Below are 18159 nucleotides of genomic sequence, written 5' to 3' on the forward strand. Positions count from 1 at the left end.
CTGCATTTTGGTCCTTTCGTGTTCAAGGGAAGTCCAAGGGTCAGTCCTTCCCCAGGCAAGTGGCCACTAAGGCAGCCTCTAAACCTAAGAAGCAAGTTTGGAGTGCTTGACGCCCTGTTTCCAAACCGGAGGATCAACCCTCTACCGCAGGGGTTCCCAACCACGGTCCTCAAGGCACACTAACAGTCCAGGTTTTAAGGATAGCCATAGTTGAGCACAGGTGACTTAATTAATACCTTAGTTATTTTGATCTAACCGTCTGAACTTAACCATGGATATCACTAAAACCAGAACTGTTAGTGTGCCTTGAGGACCGAGGTTGGGAATCACTGCTCTACCTGATGCGATCTCCTTGCCGATGGAACCAGAGATCTGCAAATAAACGGTGTCTACTACATACTAAACCTTAGATATCAAATACATGCGTTTTATAACATTATACAATAACGAATAAACCTTCTAATATTAGCCTTTTATACTAAGGAACCTTTTTGGAATTTGTGTATGTATAAGTGTAAGAGAATCTTGCGTAAAGTTGCTAATATGCGTGGTGCGTTTATGTGTAGAGTGCTTATGATAACCAGTGCAACTGTGCGTAATGTGTGGTGTCTATGGGTGTGTGTTATGCAATTCAGTGTATTTATGATGGATTTAATATATATATATTATCCCTTTCTAACATATTTTAAAACTACAGTGCAAGGTGTTACAAGCAGTGAGGTTCACTTTCAAGCAGGGTGGAGACCCCAGCTGACTGCTGTTGCCACTTCGTCTGATAGCTAATTCAAAGGTTTTCCTCTGCCTATTTATAATACACTTGTCAGTACTTCTTAAGCAAACCTCCGCCCATTGTTTCTAACTTCTCATTCAGACAAATTCAATTGTGCATATCAGTGTCTGGGTTATATTTCAATTGCCACAGCCATACTTGTCTGTATGCGGGGCTTCTCAATTTATATGTAAAACACTCACAGTATCCTGGTGTATATATTTTTAATTACTTTTCCCAGACATGTATACAGAAGCTGTTTCTCATTACTAACTAAACCCTGCATGAACATTGTTTGTCAGTGTGTGAGTGTTGTATATTATTCGCTATTTAGTGTTGTGCGAATGTGTGGATACGTGTGCAAGCACACAACTGTCCGTCATGGATTGTACCAACATAAATCGGACAGCGGACGACCAAATCGTCCGATAACAGTCGAATTGCGGTCGCATGCTATTATTCGACTTCTACAAAAAAGGGACTTGGAAGGGTTGTGTCGAACAACTGGGAGACCGTAGGCTCATGTGCATTTCTTCCTTTGTAGCCACTGACTTTTCTAGTTGATTCAATGCCACATTTGTCCTCCTAGTACCCTCTCTGCTGGTTCCCTTCTTGTCTGGTTACTAAGTTTATGGGGGTGACCTGTTCTAAGCAGGGCAAAGTACAATCCTACTTCCTGTACTGTACTCCACTCCTGCACCTGGTTACAGTGGAGGGAAAAAGTAAACTGAGAGATGTTTCACATAGAGATCGCCTGATCCTGGTGTTAAACATCACCAATAACTTTCAATGCTGAGTATTTGGAATACCAGTGATTTCAGGAGATTGCTGCAGATAAGATGGATTCAATATACTGAGAGCATTGTTAGCCTAGAGAGGAGGGGACTGATGCGCTTAATTAATTATTTATAACTCTTCATATATTACGCAGCCCATCCAACCCAGTGTGGTCTTCATGGCTGTATTGAATTGGCCCAGTTCTGTGGGTCCCCTTGGTAACAGCATTGGTTTCTGATCACTGCTGATGAATTGTAGACCTGATCCACCCTGCTTAGAATCTGTTAGGAGATCTCCATTTCACCATATAATAATGTGCTGTACATGTTGTCTATATCTCCTGCAGCTCTGCACCGTGAGTTATGGAAAAGTGAAGTTGGTCTTGAAACATAACAGGTAAAGTGTAGCCCATACAATACATTCTGCACTGCTGCACTAAATTTCAACAGTGACCCATGTTAGGCCGATGCAGCAATTGGCAACATGACCTAAAAAAAATGTAAACTAGTTTGACTGTGCTCCTGGGTATAACCTAACCCGGATATAATTTAATTTTCCTTTAATATCCTAATCGCAAAGTGGTTTTGTATATTGACATAGCCATCCTAGAACTTTAAGCAGTCGCACTTTATTCGGGCATGGGGGGACTGATTTAGAATGAGTTTTTTCCTATGTAGTGGGATGTTGGTTCTGTGGGCTATTTTACATGGGAACCTCATTTAAAGAGGGCCAACCATCTACACTTAATGGCACAATAAGATAATCTGAGCATGAAAGTAAACATTTTACACTTATTGAGATCAATTAAATAGGTTCAGATTGTGTTCGGGAATGTGATCTCGTATCCTACCTAGATTGTGGGTTTTTGATCACCCCCAAAGAGGAGCGCACAAAAAGCTGCCATTTTTCCCGAGATTTTGGTTGTTCTTTATATGGCAAATATACACAGAACCGTGCATCACCGGCAACGCCATCTGTTATTGAATTCTGGGAGTCTATACATATTAATGAGAAGATCTCATGTACTGGCAGGAGCATTTCACTGCACCCCTGAGAGACCACCTGTGACATCATCCAACTTTAGCAATGTGCCAGCTTTCCTCATTGGGTAGCGTGTAACATATTCATACAGAGCCAAAGTGTTTTAAAAAGGTGTAAAAGATATAGAGGGAAGAGCATAGTTCAATATGTGAATTTTCTTATTGAAGGTTAACACCTGCATGTGTCCCAGGTTATGTGTGATTAGCTCTCCGTTGTTTTATGTTGTGCTGATCATATGACCTCCCCAGGTACTTTGTTGAGAGCGCCCATCCCGAAGTCATCCAGGATCTTCTGCAAGACTCCACCATCCGAGGCTGTAGACTGAGGAATGAGGAGGGCGAGGAAACAGCGCTTATTACGGAGACCTTTACTAGCAAATCTGCTGTAAGTAGCACAGCCTATTGGTTAGTCCTCAAACTGGCTTTCTAGGAACACCTGAATTTCAGGTGTCATAATTGTATTTGGAACTGCCTCTTTTAGGGTCAATAACAATGACACTTGGAGCTACAGGCTAATGGCATGCTGACAACTTGGTCCCCTTGCAGCAGAGTGTGTATATGTAAAACCACAGGACCCAAATGCAAATGAACTTTCATTCTTTAACTTGTTAATGGATAGGTGACTGAAGAAAAATAAAAACCCATGCTTTTCATTTTCACATTTTGTACAAAAGATGCACATAGAAGTCATCTATGCCATGGTGTCTCCATAGAGCTAATTGTACACTGTGTTGCATCATATCCTGATATGGAGGCCTCATCTGCCTTTCTAATCACTTGATGGAGAACTTTCCCAAACAGTGCAAACATTTGTTATTTATATATGAGGTGTAGTTGACTCCCTTTGGTCTCCAGCCACCCAGTCAGACGATTTTGGGCTTTTAAATCAATATCCCTCTAAATTTGTAGTGTCTGTGACATTTTTGTTTAAAAGATATAATGAAAAATCTATGTTTAAGTCACAGATATGTTTTGGTTACTGATGAATAGATTCAATAAAATGTAATACACTCCTATTTATAAATGCTAGAGTGCTGTATTGCACCGCACTTTAGAACAAATCAATATTATAGGGTAGAACACCAATCTATTCTATGTAGAGGATTGTCTCAATACAGTGGCAACTATTTGCCCATAACGACCAATGGACTGTACCCAGGGACAAAATCTTCTTAACTTTCAGCCTCTTACCTGCATCACTACTGTGGACCGTGTTAGTGATTTTTACTAAACTAAATTCTTAATGGCATATACACTTTCATACTAAATCATGTAACTTAACATTACATGGTCACACACAATACACATATACTCCAGAAATCAATCCTGTTGGCATGCTCTGATGGGAACCTGGTTATCCTCCTAAATTTGGCTTAATGTTACCCAGCATTCTGCGGACATACACTGAAAATGCATACCTGCAGCATCCACTGGGAGATGGGGATTAAAGTAGACCCTTTGTAATTCTATTACTATATCCATCCCCTGTTACCACAGCTGTCCAGAGGAAACCATATTCTCCAGCCAGTCCTATCATTCCAGTCTCCCTGGATCTCCCACAGTCAGCCCTTTTTGTCCTTGCTCAGATTCCCATGATCGGGGCACTTGGGTGCAGGGAGTGAGAGCCATTTCATCTGGCCACCTGATTCAGTCTTTATTATCCTGGGTTTGGTCTGTACATACCCTATTCTCTTCAGATAGAAGGGGTCCTAACTATGTGTCTCAATCATCAGGAACAAATTGGCATATTTACTGTTCACTCCAGATTACTGAGGCACCTTCCCAGTATTTACCTGTTGTTGTATTTTTTCCCCATCTGCTTTGTTTCAACTTATTGACACTTTCTCCCCAGTTTCATTAACCTTCTTAGACCCAGGTCCCAGCGTATGAAAAACATGATTGTTCCAACCAAGAATGTCTTCAGCACAATCTCACCAGGGATGATTAGGCTCTTTTAGGGAATTATGTACCCTATGTATGCATGACAGTCCTGCAACATATACCCACTATAAATATGGGAAAGCGCCATTGGCATTCTCCCCAACAAGGGTCCAGGCGAGCTTAACGTTTATTACTTCCCAATACACAATGGGAATATGAAGGGAAGTAGGAAGCCATAGACTGTGAGTTAGGTAGTGGAAGGAGCAGGATCCTCCGACAGCACAGGATATATTGGGAGATGAGTGATATGTTAGTGAGGAGAACAGGGGCATGATAAGGGATGGAGGCAGCAGGAAGCCATAGACTGAGAGTAGTATAGTGGAAGCATGGATATGATCCTCCTGATGCAGAGAGATTGTGGTATTAAATGCAACTCTATATGAAATTATATTCATACATCCAATTTTTATGTTGTTGACTCTCCACCTGTAATTTTTTATTTGTGATTTTGAAAGCTTTTCTATGGTTCTTGTATGTAAACTATAATGTTACAGTATAAAAAAATGTCTGACTTTGCTTTAGTTGTGTTATACTGAGGGAAATTATTAAATTACATAATCCTACTTTAGGGTTAAAAATCCCTGAGAAACATTCTAAAAGGAACTGAATTTTCCTCAGAACATTTCTCCATATCCGTATAACACAATAGATATCATCACACTGAACCATTTGCCATTAAATGTGTTTATATTATGCAAGGGCCTATCTGCCTCATCACCTGTGTTGAAATAACTCCCAGATTTCCAAGACAAGTGACTCAGCCGGAGGCCCCTCCACCTCCCAGGACCCAGAGACGCAGAATAAGAGTGACGTCCCTGCCGACCTGTTTGAGTTTTATGAACAAATGGACAAAGAAGAAGAGGAGGAAGAAGAGACACAAACTGTGTCTTTTGAGGTCAAACAGGTAAATCCCACAGTTCCCCTTGAAGGATTCTCCTCAATGTATCTGGCAAAGTGTCCGCGATGGTGTCTACTTGACTTTCAATGATCTCTTCATGTTTTACCTATGTTTAGGAAAAGATAGAGGAGCTCCAGAAGCGATGCATCTGCATGGAATACCCCTTGTTGGCAGAGTACGACTTTAGAAATGACACCATGAATCCGGACATTAACATTGACCTAAAGCCTACCGCTGTCCTTCGCCCATACCAAGAAAAGAGCCTCCGCAAGATGTTTGGCAATGGCCGTGCTCGTTCTGGTGTGATTGTTCTGCCCTGCGGTGAGGGTCTTATTAAAAAGTCTGCGTTTATTGTTTGTTTTGTTTAGAATCAGTCTCTGAGACAGATTTCCAGAAAAACACTCCTCTGCCCTTCATTAGGTTATTTCACATATCTCACTTTCCCCCCTCAGATTACAGCCAGACTGTCCAGATTACTGGTTCCATTGATATAAAAATAATTATGCCTCAGGATTCTGAGCTTATAATAAATACTGAATAAAAGTTGGGTTTTCTAAAACTCCTGTTATAGTTTGAACCTTGTGTTTGGCAGGTGCGGGGAAGTCTCTGGTGGGTGTCACTGCTGCGTGCACAGTCCGGAAAAGGTGTCTGGTGTTGGGGAATTCTGCTGTTTCAGTGGAACAGTGGAAAGCACAGTTTAAGATGTGGTCTACGATTGATGACAGCCAGATATGTCGCTTTACATCAGACGCCAAGGACAAGCCAATCGGATGTTCAATCGCTATCAGCACATATTCCATGCTGGGACACACGACAAAGAGGTCTTGGGAAGCCGAACGAGTAATGGATTGGCTAAAAAGTCAGGAGTGGGGTTTGATGATACTAGATGAAGTACATACGATTCCAGGTAAATGACAGATCTGGGCGATGTAAATTAGTTGCTTACTTTGAAATTCAAATGGTTTGAGACTGAGGCAATGCGGAATATCCAAATACCATCCGGATTTAGAACACACACTGGGCCTAATTCAGACCCGCTCGCAAGTGGGTCGATGTTGGCCCAGTGCGCATGTGCGAGACCCGGATAGCGACTGGCAAGCCGTTGCTATGGGTCTCGCTACAAAGGGGGCGTGCTGTCGATGGTGAGTGACAGCATCCCCCCTTTGGTGGGCGTGCCGGGGGCGTGGCTGGCCAGACGGAGGCGTTCCCCTTGGAACGCCTACTGTCTGGGGCCGGCGTTCCAAGGGGATAGAGCTGAAAGCACTCCAGGGCTTGTGGCAACGAGACCCTACCATAAGGGTCTCATCGCAAGCCCGATGGTCGTGATGGTCTTGACCATTGCGACCATCTTCCTGGCCGCTCGCTATAGATGTGGGTGGTCACCCACAGCAATACGGGCGGCCAAGGGGATAGAGCTGAAAGCACTCCAGGGCTTGTGGCAACGAGACCCTACCATAAGGGTCTCATCGCAAGCCCGATGGTCGTGATGGTCTTGACCATCGCGACCATCTTCCTGGCCGCTCGCTATAGATGTGGGTGGTCACCCACAGCAATACGGGCGGCCAGGAGGCCGCTCTAAAATTAAGAAGGACGCCCCTGATTCAGAGTGAGCGCTCTGTCAGAGTGTCCGGCTCTGAATCAGGGCCACTGTGCACAAGAACAAGCACAGATGTGTTTTGTTTTTTTTATTTATTTATGGGATGTACTCTGAAATAGTCTTAAATGGGGATTGACTTTATTGTTGCTGTGGGGGATCTTGTCCGATGTCTGAAGGAAAATGATTAAATGTTTGCTGCTATATTCCTGTTCAGGTACAGCGTCTCCAGTGGTCTAATTATCATTGCAAATTGTTTATTATGCAGTGTTTTTGATTAGTCAATTGGTTTACATCCAAACCTCTGAGGCACGTGAAATTTCCCTACTTTATCCCCCTAGAACATAATGGAATAACTAAATATTTCCATATGATGTACCTTTTTTAAAGCTATAACCAATATTTCTACTTCAGGGTCCATAGGGGGTCCACAGGGTTGACCTTGGGGTATAGGTTGGGAACCAAATCCGGGCACCACGCAGTTAAAGCTTTTAGCTCCCAGGATGCACTGGGTCCACTCTCCCTATAACCCCACCCCCAAGCCAGAGGCACCTCAGTTTCAGTTGGTGCCCGGCCGGAGTCGGGTCACCGTTAGCGCAGGGGGAGCTGATTAGCAGCCCCTAAGCTTATTTTATTTTTTTAGGGACAAAGTTTTTTCCATGGACTTTGGACTCTTCAGAGCGGCAGCGTCGGACTGTCCATAGGACGTCTAAGCTGCCGCTCCGTCACCCCGCTGGCGCTGAGACGCCAGTACAGATCTGGGGATCTCAGCGGGACCCCAGAGTCTGTACTAGCCGGACTCTGTGGGCGCCCAGGACTGCTACCGGATCCACGGGGAGCAGGTAAGGTCGCGGATCACCGCAAGCGGTGATCCGCGCATTTCAAATGCAGTCCTGTGCCTCCGTTCTCAGGGGACAGACCGGAGGCGCCGGCAGTGGCGGCGGGCCCCCCATACCCCGTGTGTCCACTAGACCACCAGGGACTTTGTGTTCGGTGCAGGGAGCCGGCGTCCCGGGGGTTAATAGCCGGCCAGGGGAGGCAGCCTTCCCTGTTACAGCGGCTCCTCCCCTCAGCTCAGCGCGCCTTTCAGTATCCATAGTCTGGCGTCGCTGAGCTGCTTCCTCCGCGGGCCACGCTTCCTCTGAGGTCTCCAGCGGCCATTTTATCTCTGTGGTGCAGCAGAAATCTCTCAGGATGGCAGTTGGTCCAGTCCCCCTGCGTACCTCACCATCAGGTCAGTGTACACAGCGCTGTAGCCTTCCCAGACACTGAATCTGGGCAGTTGAATGCAGTGTAATAGTGCAGTATATTATATGACATGTTTATGTATATATGTATATATCTGCATTGTATGTGACTTATGCTAGTGCTGACTGTCTGTACTTTATTCTCTCACCTGTCAGTGTATATCTATCCCTTTTCTTTATCTGCCCTAATACAGCTGTACTTAGGGTGGTTCTGAGACCTCACATTTATATACTTGTTAATATTTGTGTGGTTTGTCACATACTGTTGCGTGCTGCACGTTGCCATATTTTAGATGGAACTGTGTGTTGCATACGCTGAAAATGGGTCCCTGCAGCTAATTTTTGGCATCAGTCAGGACCAGTATAGTGCTGCTTAATATTTCCGCCAAGATTGGTCAGATATGTCTGACCAGGAGATAGAGCGTTATACTGCACCCATTTTTACTATCCTGCAAGTCATGTGCTGCAGGTGTTAGTGCGGAGGATTTGACTCATAAAGGGTTCTGTATGTGGCGTCATCTGGTGCTGGCCTCTTTCACGACCCCCTTGGGCAGTTTGTTTTCTCGGGATCCTCTCAATTGCGGATCGCCGGGCGGGCCCCATTGTTGTACCTCACTTGGGGTTACTTCACCATACTGCCCTTTTCATCTCAGGGTATCTCGCAGCTTCTTGCACTCTTCCCCTGTGACACAGACTACTGCTCCCTGCAGGGGTTTTTCGCAGTATATGAATTCCCCCTGGTGCCACAATAGTCTGTCATTCCCCTTGCAGGGATTACCACAACAGCCACCCTGGGTGGATGTAGTTTTCTACGAAACGCTAATTGGCGTGGTTGACGCCCTGTGGTTACTTCCCAGTTGGCTCTGCCGTGAACTGGATACTGTTTGGGGCTCTTTCCCTCTTACACGGGGGGAAGCCTATTTCAGGTATTATTATCCCTGTTTTAGGGCTGGTAGCAGGTCCATTCTGGTCAGAGTGAATGTTGACCTGCACCTGTATCATACACCCTCAGTATTGCGTGCCTTCGGGTTCCCTGTTGCTGACTAGCGGGTGGATCGCATAGCGGGACTCTGGCTGTTGCCAGATAGGAGGTGTTACAACAGTGTTTGGCCTCCTTTCCCAAATTCCCTGAGGGTCATCACGAGCCCCTCCTGGGGTGGATGGGCGTGTTACTCGTCTGATTACAGACGTTACTACGCCTCCCATTCCTGCGTGGTCGGATTCTTCGGATCCGTAGGTGGTAACTCTGCCTGAAATCAGTATACTTGCTTTCAGGAGTTGTTACCCATCCTACCATGGCTATAGCATGGTTGGTTAATACTATTGCATATTGGGTTGATGCATTTGTAACGTTTTTTTCCCTCCAACACGTCGGGGGTTCAAATGTATTTGGTCGCTCACGTAATATATGCTGTTGTCCTAGGTGGAAATGCCTATATTGGATACCAGTCTCCTAACTTTCAGAGTTCCGGCTGCGACTGTATCCTCCGTAATACCCTATGGCTGCGCTCTGGGAATGCAGAGGTGCAGATACCATCTTTAGGGTTGATATTGTTTGGTCCTGACCTTGACAAGACTGTAGTAACATTGGCAGTATTACTAACGACAAGTTTACCGCTTTCAGCTATGCCCACTACAAGGCCTCAGACTAAGGGCCTGATTCAGAGCCGTTCGCTATTTGCGGTCGTTCGTTCAAAAACAAGGGGTGGCTATTCAAATGATCCGTTCGCAAATTGCAGTCTGTTCACGCCTCTAAGTCTGAACGAGCGAGCAAAACATACGCTCGTTTATTTGTTAAAAACGCCCCCTGGCCGCTCGCACCATACGTCATGTCCGCTATTTATTAGATTAATCGAGTACATCGACCAGCGTATGAACTGCTCGCTATTCTTGTGGTTGGTGTTTGCTATCACAAATTTGCGAGCAGTTCTGGCTATAAAATAACCCAGTGACGTGGTCAATGACGCTGCTGTATTAATTATGCACACCCATAATACGCTCGTTTTGACCTTTAAGCACGCCTGCGTTCGGATCTCCACTCCCCATTTTCAAGCACCTTCCCCTGTTACCACCCACATACGCCTCATTCTGTCACTCAAAATAGCAGGCACTCGCTATATAGCGTACAAACGATTTTTGGCCGCACTGACTGGTTCGCGCATGCGTACTAAAAACCGTACGCATGCGCAGATGTGCAAACATCGCTCGGAACGAGCGTACTGCCGCTAACGAGCGGCTCTGAATGAGGGCCTAAGTCTGTTAAGTCTTTTTTGTCCTCTGGGTCAGCCTAAAGGTCTGTTTCTTCGTAGACTGTCGGCATCTACAAGGGCCGACATATCCAGTACCGAGCAGGCCTGGACTGCCAGCCGATCCTGCTTCTGAACCTACGGATATCTCTTCAGCCTGACGGGACAGGCCTACAACTGGGAGATACCGATTTTCTCAGTTCGCCCGGTACTAGTGTCAAGTTGCCGCGGCTACGTGGGTAGGAGGGTACGCCCTCTTTACAAGGGCCTTACAGATCCAGAAAGCTATGCAGTTGTTGCGGTAAGCGGAGCTAATTAGGCCATCCCCACTATCTCAGTGAGGGACTGGTTGTTCTGCTTTCTTTCTGGTGCGGTGGCTGAATGGTCCTCTTTGGCCTATTCTCTGTCTCAATTCCCTGAACCAGTTCCTAAAGCTACCTGGGCTCAGGAGGAAATCCCTATGCTCCATCATACGATGTTTGGAACCTGGGGACTTTATGGTATCACTGGATATACAGGACGCGTGCCTACGGGTACTTACAGAGACCTTTCCTCAGCATGGGCTGAGGTTTGCTGTATCACAGCAACACTTACAATTTTTCGGGCTCTGCCTGTTGGGACTGTCCTCAGCCCCACAGGGGTTTACCAGCGTTTTGGATTTTCTGACAGTTCTTCTGTTCAGTATATCCCAATGCTCCTGTACCTGGACGGCCTCCTGCTCTTAGCGGGATCACCGGGGTACTTTACGGCCAGGTCAGGATGACTGTGGCTTCTTCAGGGTGCAGACGTTTAATCAACGGGGAAAAAGTCCTCCCTGCATCCCTCTCTGGGTATTCTTCATCTAGGATCCCTGCTGGATTCTCAGAATCTGAGAATTCTTCTGGCGTAAGACGGAATCTCCTCTCTTCCATTAGGAGTACATGGTTGTCTGCGCAGTCGACAGATGTCTTTACACTCTGGGATGCATGGTGGAATGGGCTCAGTTCCATTCCAGGCCTTTCCATAATTGGCTCATCTCCAGATGGAACGAGTTTTTTCTGTCGGATAACTGTTCAAACGATGATGCTCTCTCCGGAGGCAAGTCGGTCCCTGTCCGGGTGGCTATGGCCATCTCGTCCAGGGTTTTCTTTGCTATGGACAGTGTCTGGATCGAATCCTTTTCAGTGCAGTTGGACGTCTGTCAATTCCACCCTGTCAATTAACTTACTCTGGCATAACTCTTGTTTCCCGGTGAACCTGAAAAGGTTCAGTCCGACAGGGTCAGGACAGTGGCTTCCTTTTTAGCAACACTGTTCGTTGGGTGGCAATGACAGGTATGTCACATATTCGGACATAGTCCGAGGGTCTCCTCCCGACCATCTCGGCAGCGTTCATTTCAGGAGCTCTCCATTGGGAAGCGGGAGTCCTCAGCCGTCACGACGTGCATCCCGGGGACTAGTCTCTTCCCCAAGAGAGGTTTCATCTCCTGGTGAGCAGGGGGGGCCCCCCTGAGGTGACCCTCATGGCCTTCTGACTTTATCACACTATGGTGTTACAGTCCAGCTCTGGGGATTCTGAAGCAACCTTCAGCGACTCTTTGTCGGTGAAGTGGTCCTTCCACTTTGTGTACCTGTGTTCTCCGGTCTCCCTTCTTCCTCGAGGTCTTTGGAAGTGTTTTCAATCGAGACGGAGATGCTTTCCTGCTGGTGGCTCCTGATTGCCCCAGATGTCAGGGGTACTTGGATCTTCGGAGTCTCTACATCGATACTCCATCCCTGATGCTTCACTGCCCGGACCTGTTGTCTCAGGGTCCTTGGTTTTGCCTTGGACCTGGGTCGTTTGTCTTTGACTGTGTCCTTACAGTGGTCTTACGGCTTCCCTGGCTTTGTCATCGTTGGAATGATTAGAGCACATGGATCAGCTTTTGCTGGGACCTACGACAAACTGTGGCAGCCATAACTCTTATGGTATTGTACCTGTCGATACAATCCTCCGGTGTCCAGGATTTCCAGATATTCTGGCATTCCTTCCGGCTGGCTTGGGTTTCACACTTGGCCTGGTCTTCCTGACAGTGCGGATCTCTACACTGTCAGTATGGTTAAGATATGGAATTGCTCCACTCTGGTATCCAGTTCATCCTTTGGAGTGTTTTCTTGATTATGCCTCCATTTGTCCTCCCTAGGGACTCCTTGGGAGTAAGTAGTGGTTCTTCGTTACCTCCGGGGACAGTCAATGGAACCGCTGGTTGTGATAGCCATTACATGGTCTATTGCTTAGGCTCTCTCTTTCTCTCAGGGTGTTTATATCAACCAGGAGAGTGTCTGAATTGGGAGCGTTCTCATGTGGCTCCCTCTTCTGGAGGGCATCATGTCAGGGTGTGAGTTGCTCTCGCCCTGTGTTTCTTCTTAGTGGTTTTCAGGTTCCATATTATTCTGGAACTTATGGTACGGCCATTCTGTCCCCAGTCCTCTCGGCTGGTGTGGCCTCATTGACTGTGGTCTGGCCTCTTTGGATTTATGTGATCCGTTCAGGTTCCTTACGGAAATCGGACTCCTTATTGGTGGTCTGAGATTTCTGGTTTTCACAGGAAAGGATGGCCGGCCTATAACCAAATGTTGGCTGGATGGCCTCGTAGGTCTTCCTCAGGGGCCTACCCATGGGTAGGCCTTCCTGTTGTTGATGCTTGTTTTTTCTCGGGCCATGTGACCCTCGTGTGCGGCTCGCTGTGGCGCCTCGGCTGTTTTGCCTTACTAGGTGGCCACGTGGTCTTCTGTCCACACCTTTTTAAGGTTCTAGGCATTGGTTTCCTTTGCCTCTCAGGATGCTTCCTTTTTGGCGACGGATTCTCCTCTCAGCACAGGAGCGTCCCCACCCTTGGTTGAACTGCTTTGGGACATCCCCAAGGTCAACCCTGTGGACCCCCTATGGACCCTGAAGTAGAAAACAAGAGATATGGTAAGAACTTACCTTTATCTCTGTTTCTACGAAGTCCATAGGGTCCACAGGGCGCCCGCCCTGACGCACCTGGCTTCATATGGGCTGTGTGGCTGGTCACCGGTTTTCCGTCTCCCATTTCTGTGAGTATGGTTATTGAGTGTTCCAGTTTTCTCTCTCTTTTTCTCTCCTCCTCCGGCCTTTGGCTACTTACAAACTGAGGTGCCTCTGGCTTGGGGGTGGGGTTATAGGGAGAGTGGACCCAGTGCATCCTGGGAGCTAAAAGCTTTAACTGCGTGGTGCCCGGATTTGGTTCCCAACCTATACCCCAAGGTCAACCCTGTGGACCCTATGGACTTCGTAGAAACAGAGATAACAAAGGTAAGTTCTTACCATATCTCTTGTTTTGCCCACAAATGTTCTGCTCATTGTTTAATTAATAAATGTTTATCTTTCTGGTTATTCCATTATACTAAATCATAATTGCAACCTCTACTTTTTCCAGCAAAGATGTTCCGGCGAGTGCTGACCATCGTTCAGGCGCACTGTAAGCTGGGGCTCACCGCCACTCTGGTCCGAGAAGATGACAAAATCGTTGACTTGAATTTTCTAATTGGTCCTAAACTGTATGAAGCTAACTGGATGGAGCTGCAGAACAATGGGTACATCGCGAAAGTGCAGTGTGCTGAGGTGAGCTGCTCTATTCATACTTAGACACAGAAAAGAAACTAAGAAACATGGTGAAAAAAACCCTGAATCCTACTACCTATAATCAAATCATGCTCAACGGGGATAACATCAACCAGCCATTAAGGGACAACACTGACTTTGAGAGGGTTTAAGCATAGAATTGTAAAATATAAATAAACAGATTTATTGACATTAACATCCCTTATAAAATTATACTCTAGTATCAAAACTTCTTCAAGAATAACCTACAGTTGTGTTCTCATACATCTAGCCTCAATACACTATGTGGCGCGAGAGGGCTGGCCCGAATGTGCTGTCCCATGTGGTGTAGCTTCTTTTTGCTTGAATGTGCGTCTTGGTCACAATGCGGTGCTACAAAACCGCTGCACTGATTAATATGATGTTCAACACTTGTATATCTGTGTGTGACTGAGTGTGAATCTGAACGGAATTTGGTGTGTAAAAAATGCAGCGGCTGCTTCATTATAGCAATTTGTATACAGATTCAGTCTCCGTCGCACAGAGATATACAGTACAAGTGTCCCATATGAAATTAGTGCAGTCTCATGAAGCGATTGCATTGCGAAAAAGACACTCAACGCTAGCCAAGTTGCACGGGAAGGGCTGTCTGTCGCAACTGTGGTAATAGGACACATCTGTAGGTACAAGAGGATTATTGGTAACCACCTATATGAAGTGGACTGGAGGTTTCCAATTTTAATCACTATTTTTTTTTTCTATACTTTTATATCTTCAGCTTTTTTGACTCTTTTTGCATTGTAATAAATGTAGGATCTTCGTTTTATTGTGATCTCTACACACTAGTTTTGTTTTAACTCAATTTTTAATAAAATGTATTGTTTTATGATCAGTGGTGATGATAGTTTATTTTCTCGTTTTGTGTTTAGTTAAGTGTAGGTAATGCTGTTAGTGGTAGCAGCCCATGACTGATATTTAGCAAGGATAGGTGTTCTCCTGAAATATAGAGCGATCAATAGGAATATCATTTAATATTGTGCTTGGTGCAGTTGGAGCTATTTTACCTAATACGGTGAGCTAATGTATTACCAGGTTATCCTCTACTATAGTAAACTGCTTTGGATGTCGGATTTCTTAGTCCTGGACTGATGGTCTGGGAGTCGGATGGTAATGATTGGGCACCTACTGCTTAGCTTTATAATGTATACAACCTTTACCAGTGGCTATGGGCCTGATTCAGAGATGGACGCAATAGCTACCGTTGTACACAGCGGCTTTTTCTAAAATATGCTAATGTCGCAGAAGGCATCTTGTGTAAATAGAGGCCTCCTGACAGCTTCTCTGATCCGCTGCTGCATCCTAAGATGCAGCGTCTGAGCATCTGCGTGAACATCGGCCAACTGAGTAACCCTCTCTGAACTGAGGATGGCTGGTGCTTTCATACTGCTGGGACCAATGGAGTCCAAGGACATAACCACTACCCTCGGCAGTCCCAGAAAGATGAGCCGACACCCCCCCCCCCCCCCCCCATATTCTCTGACACGTTGGCCATAGCCTCCCCTTCCCCGTCCCCAAACGGAAACAGTATGATTCAAACTAATTTTTTTTAGATAGTCCACAAGTGCTGACCCAAAGGGAAAACCACTCCATTCCTCCAATTCACAGTATGTTCCACCAGTATTCTCTCCTCTTGGCTATCATCCTTCAGCAAAAAACTGGTTCGCACTCACCATAAGGCAAAAACTACGGCTCTAACGTCAATCCTTATGTTGCATCACAGAATACCTCTCTCAGCCCCATTACAACGAGCAAATGGACATGTACTCACCATAAGCTCCTCTTGCTTCGTACCAATAACGGTTTCTTTACTTCCAGGTTTAGAAAGATTTTCAATCCTCAGCCAGATGGATTTTAATCCAATAAAAGGCTTTATTATGCACACTGCTCACATAAATACATATGCAGACGTAAAAATGAAACATCCAGTACTCCTGTCAATAGGATCCAGCCCCAATACCCTGGATTTGAGGCTACCACCCTTTGTCACGATCGAAACGACAACCTGCCCAGGATATCACTGGAAGTTCATGCAAACAATGCTTAGTCCACCACCATCAACGCGTTTCAGACCCACTGGTCCTTCCTCAGGATGTGTCTTTACGTCTGCATATGTATTTAGGAGTGCAAACCAGTTTTTCTTCTGAAGGGTGATAGCCAAGAGAGGAGAATACTGGCTGAACATACTGTGAATTGGTTGTTTTCCCTTTGGGACAGCGCTTATGGGCTATCTCAAAAAATGTGTTCTGCAGATGCGCATGCACAGATTGCCTAACATTGGAGATGTATGTAGTATGTAAACCATCGGGTTTGCGTACATATCTGAATTGAGCCTTATGTGTCTGCATCACCCTCCTCGTTATTGTGCTGTGCAGAATAATCTAGTCTGATATTAGTTATAACACAGCGGACGCTCTTTCTGTGTTACAGCTTTTACTGTACTAACCTCATTAAACTTTCTTTGAAATTTTTCTTAATCCGGTTTATTGACTGAATGTCATGGAAATTTTCTCTCTGGATTAGAAATTCCAGCGTTTCACCACTAGATGGTGCTATCAGGTGCTTTGGCTATATTAGTTGTAAATCTAGCAGGTGGATAAGTATGTTCAGCATGTACTGTAGAACAGACCATTAACATGTTTCCTCTGCATTCGATGACTCCCCATTACCGGCTCCTCCTGGGCACCCATAAAAAAAAAAAAAAAAAAGTCCTTCCTTGGGGATTAGTCCGTACAGCCTCCTATTTCCAAGAACACCCACATATATGGGCTCTCTATACCTTTTACAATATAGTTTTTGCAAGTGTGTGCAATTTCCAGAGTATTCTTACACATAGCCCACAGCTATAGGTGCCCCACATTCATATGTATTTTGCTTGCAGTTCCAGTGACTCCACTCCTCCTCAGTTCCTGCAGACAGTGCCTTATTGATGCAGATCTGATCTGCAATATGTACTTTTCAGATATTCTTCAATGCAGAGTTGTCAGCAGCAAGTTTAAAACATTCTGAATATATGCGTTCTATGGAGCTTTTGATTTAAGCCTTTCAGTTGTAAAGCTGCGATTTATCATTCAATTAGCTGCCCAGGAGTTGTTTCTACAGTTACTCTGTCTGATATAATGGGGTATATAGAAGAAATGTTACATTATTATTAGGTCAATTTATAAATGTAATTGTCTTTCCTCATTGTATATAGTATCTAAACTCCAGGCAGCTATATGTTTATCTGTGATTAAGCTATGTACAGATCTTGTGATTAATACTGTAGCATTTTGGAGATTATATAGACTTGTGCATAGATACTGTATATAATGTACTACAATTTCAAAGGTCTTCAGCCATAAAAGGACTAGAAAAGGACTAGAAGTACAGGTTTGATGGATATAGTGAGTTCAACACTGTTACCCTCAGCTATTTTTCGGTAAGCGGCAAATATAAATATACAAAATCTTCCTGGTGCATTTGGCCGTAACGTTCAATGATCCATCAGTGATAATACATCTTTACAGACCATTCAACCGTTATTACCTCTTACTTGTATAGTCCCTTCCTGGCAGTATATAAGGCAGTCGTCTTTCCTCTTGTGACTCGTACCCAGCTTATATACACCACATATACCAATTTTAAAAAACAAACTTTGTATAATAACAAGAGTAATAATAGTGATAACTGTAGGGGCAGGAAGTGGTAGCATTGCAATTTGCTCATGTAAAGGTCTTTGGAAATGTTCCCACAGAAGCACTCTGTGTTTAAGCTTTGCAGGTTGGTGGATCCTCTACAAAATGTGCAGGATGAAAACCGTAGCTCCTCATCGCAGTCCACCCTATGACCACTTTATAGACGCACACTTGGTTCATTAAATCTACTGTTTATTTTTTTTTAATCTCTGTTTATGACGTAAATTAATAAGGAGACTAAGGGCATATCAGGGCCATCTTTATTACAAGTCTGACTTATGTATGCTTGATCTTTTTAGTAGCATGAAATTATACCTAGAAATGCTTACCT

General features: G+C 45.1%; 1 protein-coding gene across 1 annotated transcript in view; it reads left to right on the top strand.

Moving 5' to 3' along the window:
- ERCC3 (ERCC excision repair 3, TFIIH core complex helicase subunit) overlaps positions 1 to 18159 on the top strand; it is a 58461-nt gene that overhangs the window by 13062 nt on the left and 27240 nt on the right. The window contains exons 4-9 of the mRNA XM_088455819.1: positions 1893 to 1942; positions 2836 to 2971; positions 5267 to 5431; positions 5542 to 5746; positions 6018 to 6332; positions 13931 to 14115. Coding sequence (XP_088311945.1) covers positions 1893 to 1942; positions 2836 to 2971; positions 5267 to 5431; positions 5542 to 5746; positions 6018 to 6332; positions 13931 to 14115 — 1056 coding nt within the window. The remainder of the gene's footprint in view (positions 1 to 1892; positions 1943 to 2835; positions 2972 to 5266; positions 5432 to 5541; positions 5747 to 6017; positions 6333 to 13930; positions 14116 to 18159) is intronic.

Source organism: Taudactylus pleione, unplaced genomic scaffold (genome assembly GCF_031769625.1).
Source record: "Taudactylus pleione unplaced genomic scaffold, aTauple2 ptg000671l, whole genome shotgun sequence".
NCBI lineage: Eukaryota > Metazoa > Chordata > Amphibia > Anura > Myobatrachidae > Taudactylus > Taudactylus pleione.